Here is a 17709-nt window from a genome sequence, read left to right as displayed (position 1 = left end):
ATATATATATTTATATATATATAATATATATATGTGCGTGTTTTCTTTTAATTTTTATAAATATACAAAATTTCTTCATTTAATTTTGAAAATGTTATTATTTTTTTTAATATATTTTGAATTCTTTTTATTGTTCTAAAAGTTTTATTTTGTTTTTTGAAATAAATTATTTTAAAAGCTTTAAGCATTTGTATTTATTTATTTTTTTTCAAAAATATACTATTATATATTTCTTTTTATAGAGCTTTAAAATAAATATTTTTTTTACTAAAATAATATTATTTAGTTAATTAAATTATATATAATATTTTTATTTTAACCTTCAAAAATTAATTAAACAAGTTGGATCTATTTAATGGACATATTTTATCTTTATTATTACATTATTCGTTTTATTTTTGAAAAAAAGAAAATTTTACATCTCATGTGATGTCACCATGTATATATGTGCATACACATGCATATATAAACCAATATTTTCATGGAAGTTCACATATTTTGTCAAATGTTTTATAACTTTAGAATCATTGCTTGTTTTCTTATTGACTAACTTGTACGAAAAGAATTGTATTGCTATATATGTATTCTTTGTGATTAATTATTGTTTTAGTTAGTTTTATTTAATTTTAATAACAATAATAATAATTAATTTTAGGTTGTGGTCCCTAATTTAGAAGAAGTGAGTTTGAAGTGGATGTTCATGCCATCCTCTATGTCCTTCCAAAATTTGAGAGAGATTTGTATATCAGTGCATGATGCAATGATAAATTTAATGAATTCCTCCACCGCCAGAAGTCTAGTACAACTTCAGTGTATGAGTATTAGCAAGTGTAAAGAAATGAGACAAGTAATTGTGGATGAGGAGGAAGCTGGTGAGAATGTGATGGTCTTCCCCAAATTAAAGGCTTTAGCGCTTCATCGTTTACCCAATTTGAAAAGCTTCAACTGCGGAAATAGTGAGATACAGTTTCCTAATTTAGAAAAAGTAATTGTGAGTGAATGCCCTCACATGGAGAATTTCTCTTCTGGAAATGTAATCACTTCTAAGTTGGATAAAATCATTACAAAGTTAAAGCTTGGATACCTCATCAATGTGATGGATGAAGAGGGCATAGAAGAGGTTTGGAAGGGTGATCTCAAAACAAGCGTAAGAATGATTTGGGAGGAAAACAAACAATTGGGTATGTATATGTAATTATTCTTGTTTTTATTATAACTTTATTATGTGTATCAATTATGAATTATTCCTCTCTGGAGTACATGTACATTATTTTTATGTATAAATTCCTTGATTGATTGTTGTTTCAGAACGAGCAACTAATGAAGAGCATGCAACTTCTACTTCTTCATCCAAATAATTAAGTTGGTTCAACACAAAACTCAAGACAAAACGGTAAGAATATTTTTAAAATATTCCAAACACTTTTTTTTTAAAAAAATATTTATATATCTTAGTTTGTTAATTCATGTTTATTATTTACGTTTTGGGGTTCTTGATACAATATGAAATTGTGCTATTATTGTGATCCATTTATTAGAATTAATTAGAAGTTTTGAATAATTATATAATTTTATTATTATGAGTTTGACCTAGTTTTTGTTTGGGAATTATGACAAAAATCTAGAGTTTGGAATTTTACAAAATTAGAATTACTTTTTATTTTTAAATCAATTAGAATTACTTTCATATAATTATAATAAGTTGGATCACATTTTGCATGGCATATATATGCTATAAATTATATTGTTTTTTTTCTTTAATTTATTAATTTTATTTATATTATTAATTGAGGAGTTAGATGACAAACTATATATATATTTATATTATTAACGGGTAAATATTTAATTTAGCCATGTACCTTATTAATTTATTTAAATAAACAACTTGTTACTCAGTTTTAAGTTTTTTTTAATAAATAATAGTGAAATATTTATTTATGTGATTATTACAGCTTAATTTTTTTAAAATAATACTTGGAAAATCATATTTTAATTTAGTTATGTGAGTGGATTGTTATAGTATATATAGTATTGTGTTGTTTAGTGTTATAGTGAGAAATACATATTTGATTATATAGGTTAGGTATATTACTTTCTTTAGAACCATAAGATAATTCTAGAAAGTGTTACATGGTAAATTTAATGAAACTAAGTTATATATTATTACAAAAAAAAAAAAAAATTACTTTTAGTGACAATCCTTGTAATGACAATATAAATTTTTTGTGATTAAATGTAACTTTTAGTCATAATAAAAAATTATTTGTGATTAAAACATAGTATTTAAATATAAGTTATCAATATAATACTATATAATACAATACAATGTACTACAGCGTACCAAGCTGTTATGTTTAACATATCACACAATGAAGGATCAAAAACTTTGAACACCAAATAAGAACAACCAACTAGTAGCAAAAATAGAATTGAAAAATAAACCAAGAAATTAAAGCAAAGAAATAGATGATGGAGAAGACTTAATGCAGAAAGAATAGCTCAGGCTTTTATTACACTTCTTGTTCAATTAACTTGAGAGTTTGATTACAAGAATAAAGATAGCAAATCACACTAATGAGCACAGCTCCTTTTTACAAAACACGCTATCGATACTCTAAGCTAAAAGAATTAAAAAAATTGGATAATGAATGAGTTAGTTATTACAGTTGCTCGGTTAGGCTTTTATAGGACTAAACAACTAATTAACTAAATTTAGTAGCAAATGAAGTGTTGTCAAGTGTACAAGACTAACTGACTAGACCATAAACTAACAAATCCACCTTGGTATAAACACAAGGGCTTGAACACTTGAGAGAAGTGAGAGGCAAAACCATCTGAGGTTGGATGAAAGCTCATCCAATGTCACTGATGTTCACCAAGTTCAGGCAGTGATTGAATTTGGCTTGAGTAACACATTTGGTAAAAATATCAGTTGGATTGTGATGAGTGCTCACCTTCTTTACTTGAATCTGCTTCTTGGCAATCATGTCTCTAATGAAATGGATCTTTATGTCGATGTGTTTTGACCTTTCATAGAATATTGGGTTCTTCAATAAGTGTAGGGCACTTAGATTGTCACAATGTATTGTCATGTCTTCAGATTTGAACCCTAGCTCCTTGGTAAGACCATTCAACCATATAGTTTCCTTTATTGCCTTTGTAGCAGCCATATACTCAACCTCAATAGATGACAGTGCTACCACCTTATGGAGATTTGATTTCCAGCTTATACATCCACCTAGAGTTGTGAAAATATAACATGTGAAGGACCTTCTTGTGTCAATACAGCCAGCATAGTCTGAGTCCACAAAGCCTTCAACTTAACAACCTTCTCTCCTGCTTGCTTTGTAGACCAAACCAGTGTTTAAGGACCCTTTCACATACCTCATCACCCACTTGACTGCATCCCAATGTTTGCTGCCAAGATCAGCAATAAACCTACTGATTATGCTCATGGCATAGGTCAAATTTGGCCTTGTACATACCATAGCATCATTAGACAGCCAACACAGCTAGGATATGGTATGCTGTCCATATGCTTTCTTTCTCAGTCTGAGGTGACTAATCTTTTGAGAGTTTAAAATGTTGAGCCAATGGTGTGACAACTAGCTTGGCTTCACCCATCATGAATTTCATCAATACTTTCTGTAGGTATTTCTTCTGGGAAAGCATGATGAGATCATGCCTTCTTCTCTTAATTTTAGTTCCCAGTATCTTCTTGGCTTCTCCCATGTTTTTAATCTCAAATTCACTCTTTAGTTGATCTTTCAGCTTGTTGATCATTTTGTGTCTATCTTTTCCTACTATTAATATGTCATCAACATATAATAGGATGTAAACATTGTCATCAAAGTAGACATAGGGATCATAGCAACTCCTGGTGAATTTAATTTTTGTCATGAATTCATCAAATCAAACATTCCACTGTCTTGGAGCTTGCTTCAAGCCATATAGTGGTTTGTGTAGCAAGCATATCTGGTTTGGGTCTCCATTGTCAAACCCCTCAGGTTGCTTCAAGTAGATCTGCTCATCTAGATTTCCATGGAAAAATATTGTTCTTACATCCATTAATTTGATCTATTTCTAGATCTTGATTTGCAGCTTTAGCCATAATGGCTCTGATGGAGGCTTGTTTTACAACTGGTGCAAATATCTTATTGAAGTCTACACCTTCTTTTTGAGTGTATCCTTTTGCCACTAACCTTGCCTTGCATCTCACGTTTTTCAGTGCCTGGCATTCCTTCTTTCTGTCTGAACAACCATTTGCTGTTAATTTGTCTTTGACCCTGAGGTTTAGGGACAACAGACCATGTCTTGTTCTTTATGATGGATGCATTTTCCTCATCATTAGTGTTTAACCACTTCTCTTTATTGCTACTTTCAATGGCTTCTTTGTAAGAGGTAGGTTCTGAGTTTTCTAACTCATTTGCTGCTGCAAGTGCAAATGCAGCATAGTCTACAATGCCATACCTGGCAGGGGGTTTAACACTTCTTCTACTTCTGTCTCTGGCCAAGAGATAATCATCAAGATCTTCTTGAGCTTTCTGAGAGTCAGCATTATCTTCTTGAGTTGGCATTTCACCTAAGTTGCTGGGAGGATCCACATCAATGTTCAATTTGGTGGAGTTGCTATCTGTATTCAGTGTTAGGACAAGTAGGGGTTTCATTGCCATTTCTTCCTCTCTGAAGATTACATCTCTACTGATTATGCACCTTTTGAAACCTGGTTCGAGACACCATAGCTTGTAGCCTTTGACGCCATCAGGGTATCCAAGGAACATGCACTTCAAGGCTCTAGGTTCCAATTTGTCTTGCTTCACATGTGCATAGGCTGTACACCCAAAGACTTTTAGGTGATCACAATTCTGAATCTCACCTGTCCATTTCTCTTGTGGTGCCATGCAACTTATTATTATAGATGGACACTTGTTAATCAAATAGCAGGCTGTATGCAAAGCTTCCCCCCAAAATTTTCTTTCAAGTCCAACACCTTTGAGCATACATCTAACCCTCTTCAGGAGGGTCCTGTTCATCCTTTCAGCAAGTCCATTTTGATGTGATGTGTCTCTAATTGTCAAGTGCTTTGCAATCGCTTCCTTGTCACAGAATGCCTTGAATTGGTTAACCCAAAATTCCAATCCATTGTATGTTCTCAACTTCTTAACGCTTTTTCCAGTCTGGTTTTCAATCAGCTTTCTCCACGTAACAAATGTGTTGAAAGCTTCATCTTTTGATTTCAAGAGGTAAATCCAGACCTTCCTTGAGAAATCATCAATGGTGCTTAAGAAATAGTGAGCACTACCAAGGGTAGGAATCCTAGATGGCCCCCACAAATCTGAGTGAACATAGGCCAATTGTTCCTTGGTGTTGTGCCTGCCAGGGGTGAACTTTTGCCTGCAACTCTTGCCATAGATACTTTCTTCATAGAATCCTAGCTTGCCTGTTATTCTTCCTTTCAAGATTCCTTGCTTCTTGAGTTCAGCAATGCCCCTTTCACTCACATGGCCTAGCCTCAAGTGCCATAGCTTGGTTAAGTCATCATCGCCTGCATTTGAAATATTGGACACTAAACCAGTAACTGTTTTCCCTTTTAGAAAATATAGGCCATTTTCATTTATTTAATAGACCATCCTTTAGATGCTAATGTACCAATTGACAAGAGATTTCTTTTAAGGTCAGGGACATACCTTACTTCTGTAATGGTCTTCTATGATCCATCATCCATCTGCAATATCACAGAGCCAATGCCTTGTATTGTACAGACCTTGTTGTCTCCTAATAATACAGTTTCCCCTGTTTTCTTCTCAAGATTACTGAACAGATCCTCAGTAGGGCACATATGGAAAGAACATCCTGAGTCAAGAATCCATTCTTAGCCAGAATCTGCATTAGACACAACCAAGACATCAGCAGAATCATAATCATTTGCAATCACATAACCTTGACCTCTTTCTTTCTCTTTTTCCTTCTTCTACTTGTTCTTCAAAGCAATACATTCATCTCTAAAATGGCCTTCCTTTTTGCAATAATAACATTTCTTGTCGGTGTTGTTTCTAGGATTAGATTTTGACTTCTGGTTCCCTTTCTCATTAGAGTGCTTGGATCCTATGTATCCCTTCTTATCATGTCTGCCTTTAACAACAACCCCTCTCCTCCAATTTTTGGTTTTTCATCTGATTTCTTCTGCATCTCCTTTGAGTTCAAAGCTGCCTTTACTTCTAACATTGTAAGAGTGTCCTTGCCATAAAGAATTATATCAAAAAAGTGTTCATACACTTTAGGCAAAGAACTTAGTAGAATGATAGTTTGGTCTTTCTCATCTACTTTTACACCAATATTGTTCTAATCAAGAACAATTTTGTTGAAATCATCTAGGTGTCTTTTGAGTTCTTTACTTTCTTCTATCTCAAAGTGTATAGCTTCTTTTTCAGATATAGTTTATTGGCAAGAGACTTCTTCAAGTAAATTGTATCAAGTTTGTCCCATAGACCAAGAGCCTTTTCTTCATCTGCAACTTTTCTGAGAACTTCATCTCCAACACTAAGGAGAATTGCAGAGTGTGCCTTGGCTTCGATCTCCATTTTCTTCTTCTCATCTTCAACAACTTTGAGTGCATCAAAATTAATGGTCTCCTATATACCTTGATGCACCAACAAAGCTCCCATCTTGATTCTCCAAAGATTAAAGTCATTGGCACCTGTGAACTTGTCAACTTCATACTTTTCTGCTGCCATTTCTTGATCGAGTTCTTGATGTTTAGATCTTTAGTCAAACAGTTCTAAATCACTCCAATTCAAACCTTACTCTGATACTATTTGTTGTGATTAACAATCACACAATGGAGGATCAAAAACTTTGAACACCAAACAAGAACAACCAACCAGTAGCAAAAATAGAATCAAAAAATAAACCAAGAAATTAAAGCAAAGAAACAGATGAGGGAGAAGACTTAATGCAGAAAGAATGGCTCATCCTTTTATTACACTTCTTGTTCAATTAACTTGAGAGTTTAATTACAAGAATAATGATAACAAATCACACTAATGAGCACAACTCCTTCTTACAAAACCAGCTATCAATACTTTAAGCTAAAAATAATAAAAAAATTAGATAATGAATGAGTTCGTTATTTCAGTATTTTTGTAAGTTTTCCTTTGAATTCGGAGCTTGGGATACTCTAGAAATCACAATCTTGGAAATAAGATCCATAAAGTATTTTGGGGACTTGGAATGCTTTAATAGGGATAAATTTTGCTTTCAATTAGGTTTGGATAAATGTTAGGCTCAGGTTTGGGGCTCGAGGCTTGAGAATTTGTAATTTGACTTATATTTGGATTTTTTATTTGAGAATTTAGACATAATTTAAAATTATATTATCACTATAAAAAATTTTACTTGTGAAAAAGTTGTGTCCAATTATAAATTATCATTCCTATATTGTGACTAAAAAGTCTATGGCTAAAGTTAGTCACAAAAATTACAATTTGTTGTGACTAAATGTATTTTTAGTCACAATACTTATCGTGATTAAACTAAATTAGTGACAACTTGTATCTTAATAATATGTTTTAGTCACAAGTAACATTTTGTTGTGATTAAAAACCACATTTAGTCATAAAAAAAGTATGTTACTAAAAAGTTGTAAATAAAGGTAACAGTTTTTTATAGTGTATTATTATTAGGAATAATAACTTAAAATGACCACTTTAAGAAGAATATTTTGGTCATTTTACTCTAAGACGGATCAGGGCCAATGACTTGGAATGTGAATTTGGACTAAGTTTTATTACATTATTAGTATATAACCTAATTGTTCAAAAACTAAGTTCAGTTTCCTATTGGCAACAATAGGAAAACAAAGGAAGTGTAGATGGAAGTTAGAATGTGTTGTTAGTATGTTATTGAATTCTTTGTATGCCTCTAGCTAGTATAATATAATGATAGTAGGCTTATATATAGACAGACTTTATACATAATATATAGTACTTTGTCTGCATGTTGAACTCAAATATAGTTTAAAGTTTATAGTCAGCAGTACTGTAGTATATGGTGTGTTTGTTGTGTACTCACTGATGAAGTACTCCATAATTGTGGGACTTATCACATCTGTTCTTTGGAACAACCATGCATTACACACAGTGGTTGTCATGGATTAGTGAAGTTTATTACTCTTGTTGAATTACTCTTGTAGAAGGTCTTAATTAAGATTGATCCCCTCGTACTTAGCCTGATGACATACATAGCTGATGATTTGGTGTCATATAATTGCATTAATAATACTTATGACTATGAATACGTTTTTGGTTGTTGAGTTACATATATATAGTTGTGATTAATTTACTGGGTTTCTATAACTCATGAGTTGTTGTGGTTTGTATGTGTAGGTATGAGATTAAAAAGCTAAGGATGGAGTCGGTAGCTGATGGGATTGGGGGATCTCGTCCGAGTTATGCATAAATATGCCAGAAATTCGACTTATAGGGTTGCCAAGTTGTTCATGTCTTTCAACAACAATATTTCAGTCTTTTGTTTTCTTTTAAGAACTTATGTTTTGCTTCTTATAAAAAAAAAAAAAAAAAAAAAAAAAAAAAAAAAAACCCTCTTGTGTTGTAGTAACATTACTTTTTACAAATTTCAACTACCAAGACTTGTTTTGTTTTTTATTGTTTGGTCATTTGGGATCCCAACTTTTGTATTAAAGACAATTTTATTTTTGTTTAAATTATCTTTTTACAGTTATTATTCATTACACTTCTAAGTGACTCGTAATCAAATTTTTAAAGGTTGCTGATCATTTGAAATTTGGAGTGAAATTTTCATAGGGACAACATATTCAGGGTGCACTAACTTACTCTTATCTATTTTTGTATCTAGTAAAAATTTTTAGTTCAATTTTCTTTTCTTAATTGTGTACATTTAGATATGTAAGGCATCTTGTAAAAATTTTAAAAATATTTTAAAAAAATTTAACACGTGGAAAATAGAGTTTAAAGTTTCAACAGTTTGTTACACGCGTGACTCTTTATTTTATACATATGTGAAATAGACGGTTTAAACACCGTTTTCTATATTGTAAATTATTCTGAATTTCTCAAAATATTATAAAACACCTTAAATAACTATAACGTACATCACCGTAAAAAAAATTAAACTAAATTTCTTTTTAAATGTTGAAATAGTAAAAGATGCATCGTGCAGTGGCGTAGCTAGCCACAAATATTAGGGGTAAAAAAAATTTAATAAAAAATTAAACTTATAAAAAAATATTATTTTTATTATAAAAAAAAAATATAAATTTTATAGAAACTAGAGTAGATATATGAGAATAAAAATGAAAATATGTGGAGATAAAAATAATAAAAAAAAAAGATATAAATTTATATGGGCAAAATTATAATATGTGATGACAAAACTGAAATAAAAATTAAATTTATAAAGACAAAAATACAAATATATATAAAAAAAAAATACATAAAAAAATAAATTTTAGGCTAATTAGCAATTTTTCTCCTGAACTTTGACATGTACTAAATCATGCCCCCTGAACTTTTTTGACCGTTAAAAATTCCCCTTGAACTATTAATATTGTTAAATTTAAGGACTTTTATCTAATTTCATTCAATTTTACTGTTTCAGTGATTGTTTATGTGCTACATCATGCTCCCAGACTTTGATATCTACCAAATCATGCGCCTCAAATTTTGATATGTACTAAATCATACCCCCTAAATTTTCATCTATGTTAGAATTTTTTTACTAAAATTAGATAAAAATCTTAATTAAATTTAACAATCTTAATAGTTCGGGAGAATTACTAATTAACCTAAATTTTAAGAAGTTGAGTGAGATCATATGCCCCACGTGATTCCATGTCCCTCCGCCAATGGCATCGTGTATCTTTTTCTGGAAATTAACACATAATTGACCAAATAATCATAACTATACCTATCATATCCTTCTTTTATTTATATAAATAAATATAATAATATTTAACTTGGACAAAAGTTATAATACTGAGCTCTTCTAGGCTTAATGGAATCCACATTAATATAGGAATATTTTCATAAATATCAACACCAACAAATAATTATACAAATTTTTAAATATTTTTACATTATATAATTTTTTTTAACAAAATTATTCACTTTCGATATTTTTTTTATGTAATTTTCTTATTATTTTTAATAATAATTTTGTTTTTTTTTTTGTGGTATGTTATTTATTATTTGTATGTTTTTTTATAGGATAGTGTAAAATATAATTGAAAAAAAAAATAAAAAATCGTAAAATTGAAAAAAAAAAAATTATTGATATATATAAAAAAAAAAAAATTAACTATAAAAATGTTAGGGAAAAAACAAGAAAATACAAAAAAGGAAAAAAAAATTACAAAAATACTATGGGTCGGCCCATTAAACATTTATACAGCCCATATACAAATATTTACAAAATACCACATGCTCTAAACCTTCAGCCGCACGGAACGAACGATGAAGATAAACATACCTTGATCGTTTCAAATCAACAAAACAACCAAAATGAAACTAAAACGAGGGAAATACAACCATTGATTCTGGCAAAATCAACTGAAAAAGAAAACCTGCAATGATCTAAACAAAAATTTACAAAAAAAAAAAACCAAAAAAACTGGGAAGAAACTGAAATTACACAATTATTTTCGATTTTATTCAATCAAAACAACTCCCCCTAATATCGAAATCTAGATTCATGAAATGTAAATCTGTAACAAACAGAAATGGAGCTCCCACCGAATCCAAAACAAGGTATGATGTGAAAAAAAAAAATTTAAAAAAACCTCATGATAATAGATCTACGTTATATACAGTTGCATTTTTGTTGATTACAGGTTTCTAATGTGGAATATATTTTTTAAAAAACACAATAAGAAGAGCAAATTCGAATTAAGGGACAACAAATTACGTATAAGTCTGTTTTTTTTTTTTTTGGTTGCCTTATAGTTGCATTATCATTTTATGATAGTTTATATATTATGCAAGTAGCAAAACCATAATAAAACTACAAAACAACTGTAAACAAACTAAAATACAGAAAAAACTCTTTGAACATCAACATCCATGATAAATCAAATTGTTACCCATTAATGATATAAAAATGGACAGGAAACAACTAAACAAAAATATATTCCCAAAAAAATACATACAGAACGTGTTACACTATTAAAAAACTATGAAAAAACTAATACAAACTCAGAATAGATCAAATAAAGAAACTGAAATGAAAAACAATAAAACATCTAGAAAAACAAAAACAGAAAAAAAACAACAAAAAACAACAAAATGAAATAGAAATTAAGACTAAACAAACGAAAATGAAAAACACATAAAAAGAACAAATAAATTAAACTAAAAAAATAGAAGCCCTAAAAAACCAAACAAAACCAAACGAAAATGCTAAAATGAAAAACCTAGAATAGTAAAATCGAAAAACACAAGACACACAAATGCAGGGGCAGACCCACATAGAGGCGAGGTGGGGCAGTCGCCCACCCTGAAAAAAAAAATATATATATATATAGATGCATTTTAATTAGTAACAACAAATATTTATAAATAAAAGTAATATCTATATACGTAAAATAAGCTTTGGTATAATGGTAAAGTCATTACATATATGTAGAGGAGGTCATGAGTTCTAATCCTAATGAAAGCATGTTTATTTAATATTTTAATTTTACTTTTTGAACCTCTACCAATAATACTTATATTTAATGTCTTAATTATTGAACCAAATATATTTTGTTGTTACTTTTTTTTTTACTTTATACTGTATTTAATACTAAAATATAAATTTACATTAATTTTTAACATGTTATGCAATGTAGAAAAAAAAAAAAAGATACACCCCTCACTTATAAAAAAAAAGTGTCGCCCCACCTCAACTTAAATCCTGGGTCCGCCACTGCACAAATGACAAATACAAACGAATTTCAAATAAGGGCTAAACCAAAAAGAAACTAAAATCAAACCTTATTCCGAAGACCAACTCCATCTTGATCATTTTTTTGAGCATCATCTTGAGGAATTTTTTCATGGGCAGCCACCTTTGATTTCTTCTTTGGAGGAGCTCGCCCACGTTTTGACAATGGAGGAGCAAAATCAGAGTCATCCTCCTCAACAACAGGTCGTTTACCCTTGTTTGTAAAGACCGCCTATGAAAGAATACTTTGTATTATTAAATATTTAAAGATTATGTATTAATAATTGTGGAATGCATATTTTAGAAATATATTTTATATTATATATGTTTTTATGCTATTTTATATTTAATTACCTAATTTCTGTGATTGTGTTCGGAAGCTGTGGAAAGCGACGTTGGGCCTAGAGAGTTGCATTTTATAATTTAGAATGTTATTATCGGGGTGTTATCGTTGGGTATTAGAGGTGTTGTGAATCGGTCTGGATTTTGTTAATGACTAAACTACCCTTGGGTGATTTTGAATATTTGAGTTATGTTGAGGGGTATAAAGGTCTTTATGTTGGGGATTCCTTCCTTTGTTTTTTATGGTAATATAGTTTGGTTTTTATTAATTTTATTTAAAAGAAAAGTAATTTATTTTTAAGTTAATGTGAGGATAAGAGCAAAACCTAGAAGCTTATCACTCTCCATACCCCTTTCTTTCCTTCTCTCGATTCTTCAAGACCCAGCAAGAAAAGGAGTTTTACTTGCTGCAATTACAGTGATTTCAGCAAGGATTTTGAGTCTCTAGCCCAAGGTATTTTTCTTTAGAACTCTTCTTGTGGTTTCTTTGATTTTAGAGTGAGTTAGGGTGATGTGTTTGTAATTTTAATTGCTGTGGTAATTGGAGTTGCTGAATTTTGTATTCTGGAGCTAGATTGAAGCTAGTTGTGTTGTTTTTAAGTTAATTATTGGATTGATTGGTTAAGTTTTGAGCAAGATGGATGTTTGAAAGCTCAACCTTGAGCTTTAATGGCATGTTTGAATTTTGGGTATATTGTTGAGTCTTTTTGCTTGGAATTGGCTTAGTATAGTGCATACAGGTGTACTGGAGAGTTTCACAAGATTTGGGTTGGATTTGAGGTTGAGGGGTTAGAATTTTGGTTCCCAGACCTGAACCGGAATTCCGGTTCCTGGGAGCCTGCGTCAACCGGTCGACCGGTTGGTCCCAGGAACCGGACTTCCGGTTGGGAACCGGCCTGCCGGTTGGGGTTTTTTCCCGAACCCTAATTTCTCTCGTTTTTAAGTGTTTTAGGGTATTGTCATCCTTTCCGTCGATAGGGTTAAGCTTAGTTTGTATTTTAAATCCCCGATAAGTATTTTAGCGAGTCTCTCATCGAATTTTGAATATTATGGTTTAGGGCCCTGTAAAACGTCGAGCTGCACTTCCACTCAGGCTGACCGGCACACTTGAGCAAGGAACGAGGTAAGATAGCGTAAGAATATATATATGAATGTTTATGCTTGTTTTGGATGTTAATGTAATTACAGTGTTACCAACACGAGTACCCAGGGTACGTCGTGTTCGTGGTACAACACTTAGTAATTCTCGGGAGTACAGTTAGGGCTCTACCAACACAAGTACAGAGTTGGTACTTTAGTGCATTTGGTATAGTAGTCGTACTACCCTTAAGAACGTTCTTAATCATATGGTGAGCTTCGTTGTTAAGCTCAGGGCAGCTTGATCATAAAGCTGGCAGCGTCCTACTTTTATATTTCTTGCATATCTTGCGAGTACGTTGACTCATCAGTTTGCTACCTTGTGTAGGTAAAGGAAAAGCAAAGCTGGAGGAACAGTGAGGTGGAGCTCGGCATGATTGTACATATTGCGGCAGTGCAACCTGGAGGGTTTCGGTTTATAATATTTTGGAGTCTGTATTTTTAAGATGCATGTCCGCAAAACTTTTAAAAAAAAAATAATATATATGTATAGCAAAGTACTTTTAACTTAAATTTTGATACTCGGGATCCCGATCCTTATAATCATTAAATATCTAAATTTTGAAAATTTAGACTTCGTGTATTATTATTATTATTATAAAATACGGGCGTTACAGTTTGGTATCAGAGCCACCGGGTTGTTCACTGATGACCGTCAAGATATGTACAATCAAGGCCAGTGTCGAGTTCAACTCACGGTTCCGTAAGCTTTATTTCTTTTTGCAAACTGTTTTAAGATATGTGGTGTTGTATATATGATTAAATAAATATTAATTGCGGTCCTGAAATATTTGACCACTGTCTAACCTACGTGCCTTGTGGGTTCGCAGGCTAAGTCCTAAATAATGGACGACCAGCGAAACGTTAGAAGGCAGGGTGAATTGGTTGAGACCGGAGGTGGTCGGGGTGGTAGAAATCCCCAGAACCCCCGTGGACGCGGTAGAGGCCGCGGTCGAGTTCCGAGAGGTGGACAGGAGAATCCACCTCAGGCCCCTGTTGATTGGGAACAAAGGTTTGCTGAGATGCAAACTAGAATTGAGCAACAAGAAGAAGAAATCCGGCGACTCAGGCAACGGGATGCCCCTGTTGAGCCTCCCCTACAACCGGCTGTTGCAATCCCTGCAGCCCCTGCGGTGCCAGCTGAGCAATATGTTGCTGGTAACCGCATGGAGCCTTTGTATGAAAGGTTCAGAAAGCAAGCGCCTCCAGTATTTCTGGGAGGCCCTGATGTTCTTAAAGCTGAGCAGTGGTTGACTGTTGTTGAGAGAATACTGAACTTTATGGGAGTAGCTGGAAATGATAGGGTGGCCTGTGCCACGTTTCAATTTCAGGAGGATGCCCTGATTTGGTGGGAAATGGTATCCCTCACCAGGGATGTGACCAGAATGACCTGGGAAGAGTTCCGGGAATTGTTCAACGCCAAATATTACAATGAGGCGGTCCGCAGTGCAAAGCGGAAGGAATTTATTGAGTTGGTACAAGGTGAGAGTATGTCAGTGACCGAGTATACCACCAAGTTTGACCGCTTGGCCAAGCTGGCTTCCGGAATTGTACCAACAGATTTCAGCAAGAAAGAAAAGTATTTGGCTGGACTGAATGCCAAAATCAGACATGACCTGGTTATTACAACGAGTGATACAACGACTTATGCGGAAATGGTTGATAAGGCTCTTCGAGCCGAAGGGGCAGTAAAATTTTTACAAGAAACCCGAGAGTCTTCTGGCGTTGGTGGGGTGACTACTCTCCCTATGTCGGGCCCTGAGAAAGAGAGTGGGGGTTCTACCTTCGAGCAGAAGAAAAGAACTTTTCCATTTTCGGGAAGTTCAGGGCAAGGAAAAAGGTTTCGAGGAAACCAGAATAGAGGAGGACGTCAGACTTATTCTTATCCTGAGTGCCCGCGTTGCAAGAAGCATCATCCCGGGGCTTGTAACCGGAGAGCCTGTTTCCAGTGTGGTTCGGTGGGACATCTCAGGAAAGACTGTCCTCAGTTGAAGAAAGAGGAACCAAAGCCTGAGGTCAGACCTGTACCTGCCCCTGCACGTGTCTTTGCTATTACTCAGGCAGATGCTGCTGCCAGTCCTTCAGTTGTTGCAGGTCAGCTTCTAATCAATGGTTTTGTTTATACTGTTTTATTTGATTCGGGTGCTACTCGGTCTTATGTATCATCAAGACTTTTAGATCAGTTTGTTAGACCTAGTGAGATTCTCGAGACGGGGTTTGGAACCCTGTTGCCTAATGGGGAATTGATTATTTCAAGAAAGTGGATTAGATCAGTAATAATTAGAATTGAAGATAGAGAGTTGAATGCTGATCTCGTGGAGTTACCATTGGCCGAATTCGATATTATACTTGGTATGGACTTTCTGTCCAAATACTCTGCTAGTATTGATTGTAAACGGAAAATGGTGACTTTTGAACCGGAAAATGAGGAACCTTTTGTTTTTGTTGGTTCGGTTCAAGGTTCTCGTGTCCCTAGGATCTCAGCACTGAAAGCTAGGGATTTATTACGAGATGGATGTGTTGGATTTCTCGCAGTGGTAGTGGATTCCAGTAAACCTGTGTTACTTGGGCCAGAAGAAGTTAATGTGGTTAAGGAATTCCTGGATGTGTTTCCCGAGGAATTGCCGGGATTACCACCTCAGCGTGAGATAGATTTCATCATTGATTTAATCCCTGAGGCAGAACCTGTTTCAAAGGCACCCTACCGAATGGCACCTGCTGAATTAAAAGAACTAAAGATACAACTCCAAGGGATGTTGGATCTAGGGTTTACTCGGCCTAGTGTGTCACCTTGGGGAGCCCCTGTGCTATTCGTGAAGAAGAAAGATGGAACTCTTCGTATGTGTATTGATTATCGGGAGCTGAATAAGTTAACCATTAAGAATAAGTATCCTCTGCCCAGAATTGATGATTTGTTTGACCAACTTCAGGGCAAGACTGTATTCTCAAAAATTGACTTGAGGTCTGGGTATCATCAATTGAGAATTCGAGAAGAGGATATCCCGAAGACAGCTTTTCGAACCAGGTATGGTCACTATGAATTCCTGGTTATGTCTTTTGGGTTAACAAATGCTCCGACAGCTTTTATGGATCTCATGAATAGGGTATTCAAGGATTTCCTCGATAATTTTGTAATTGTATTTATCGATGATATTCTTGTGTACTCTCGGTCAGAAGCAGAGCATGAGCAACATCTTCGAATGGTTACGGCGACTTAGAGATCATAAACTCTATGCAAAGTTCAAAAAGTGTGAGTTTTGGCTGTCACAAGTGTCTTTTCTGGGGCATATTGTTGGAAAAGATGGAATTATGGTTGATCCAGGAAAGATTGAAGCGGTGAAGAATTGGCCTAGACCTAAAACAGTCACTGAAATTCGAAGTTTTCTCGGTTTAGCGGGTTATTATCGGCGTTTTGTGGAAGGATTTTCCAAAATTGCCATGCCGTTATCTGAGTTAACTAGGAAGAATCAGCGATTTATATGGTCAGATAAGTGTGAAAAGAGTTTTCAAGAGCTGAAGCAACGGTTGATCACAGCTCCTGTTCTAGCCTTGCCTTCTGATCAAGAAAAGTTTGTGGTGTATTGTGACGCTTCAAGGCAGGGTTTAGGCTGTGTGTTAATGCAAGCAGATAAAGTCATAGCTTATGCTTCTCGGCAACTGAAAGATTATGAGCAGCGTTACCCAACTCACGACCTAGAACTTGCAGCAGTGGTGTTCGCCTTGAAAATTTGGCGACATTACTTGTATGGTGAAAGGTGTGAGATCTATACTGACCACAAGAGTCTCAAGTATTTCTTCACTCAGAAGGATTTGAATATGAGACAGAGAAGGTGGTTAGAATTGGTGAAAGACTATGATTTGTGAAATCCTGTATCATCCTGGAAAGGCAAATGTTGTGGCTGATGCCTTAAGCAGAAAAGGACCTGATCAGATATCCAACATGGTTATGATTTCCTCTCAGCTAGCCTCGGAAATGACTAGAGCAAACATTGAGTTGGTGACTGAGGAATTATTTAATCTGACACTTCAGTCAGATTTGTTGGAAAGAATCAGAATGGCTCAGTTAGAAGATTCAGAATTGACTAAGATTCGAGAAGATGTCTTAGCAGGCAAAGCTAAGGACTTCTCCATTGCTGACAATGGGATGCTGTTGTTTAAGGCACGAGTGTGTGTCCCTGATTTTAATGAACTTAAGAGAGAAATTTTAGAAGAAGCTCATACTACCCCTTACTCATTACATCCAGGAACCACCAAAATGTATCAAGATTTGAA

At 33.8% G+C, this 17709-nt stretch overlaps 2 protein-coding genes across 2 annotated transcripts in view; both read left to right on the top strand.

Annotated features, from left to right (window-relative positions):
• Positions 1-8749, top strand: part of LOC133038992 (disease resistance protein At4g27190-like) — a 59564-nt gene extending 50815 nt beyond the window's left edge. The window contains exons 4-6 of the mRNA XM_061117746.1: positions 656-1181; positions 1309-1393; positions 8385-8749. Coding sequence (XP_060973729.1) covers positions 656-1181; positions 1309-1358 — 576 coding nt within the window. The 3' untranslated portion in view covers positions 1359-1393; positions 8385-8749. The remainder of the gene's footprint in view (positions 1-655; positions 1182-1308; positions 1394-8384) is intronic.
• Positions 8750-14603: 5854 nt separating this feature from the next.
• Positions 14604-16540, top strand: LOC133039122 (uncharacterized). Its single transcript, XM_061117940.1, has 5 exons — positions 14604-15277; positions 15410-15531; positions 15898-16192; positions 16340-16399; positions 16519-16540. Exons 1-5 carry the CDS (start codon positions 14604-14606, stop codon positions 16538-16540), a joined length of 1173 nt encoding a protein of 390 aa, XP_060973923.1.
• Positions 16541-17709: the final 1169 nt, after the last annotated feature.

The sequence above is a fragment of the Cannabis sativa genome, chromosome 6, assembly GCF_029168945.1.
Source record: "Cannabis sativa cultivar Pink pepper isolate KNU-18-1 chromosome 6, ASM2916894v1, whole genome shotgun sequence".
Lineage (NCBI taxonomy): Eukaryota > Viridiplantae > Streptophyta > Magnoliopsida > Rosales > Cannabaceae > Cannabis > Cannabis sativa.
This window is presented reverse-complemented; position numbering and strand designations above follow the sequence as displayed.

What these genes read in the sequence shown, in the direction of transcription:
- LOC133039122 (XM_061117940.1), top strand. Translation starts at nt 14,604, where the DNA reads ATGGAGCCTTTGTATGAAAGGTTCAGAAAGCAAGCGCCTCCAGTATTT. An exon ending in AGTTCAGGGCAAGGAAAAAG is followed by an intron (nt 15,278 to 15,409) that starts GTTTCGAGGAAA and finishes GGGACATCTCAG; the next exon opens with GAAAGACTGTCCTCAGTTGA. An exon ending in CAGTCCTTCAGTTGTTGCAG is followed by an intron (nt 15,532 to 15,897) that starts GTCAGCTTCTAA and finishes GTTCGGTTCAAG; the next exon opens with GTTCTCGTGTCCCTAGGATC.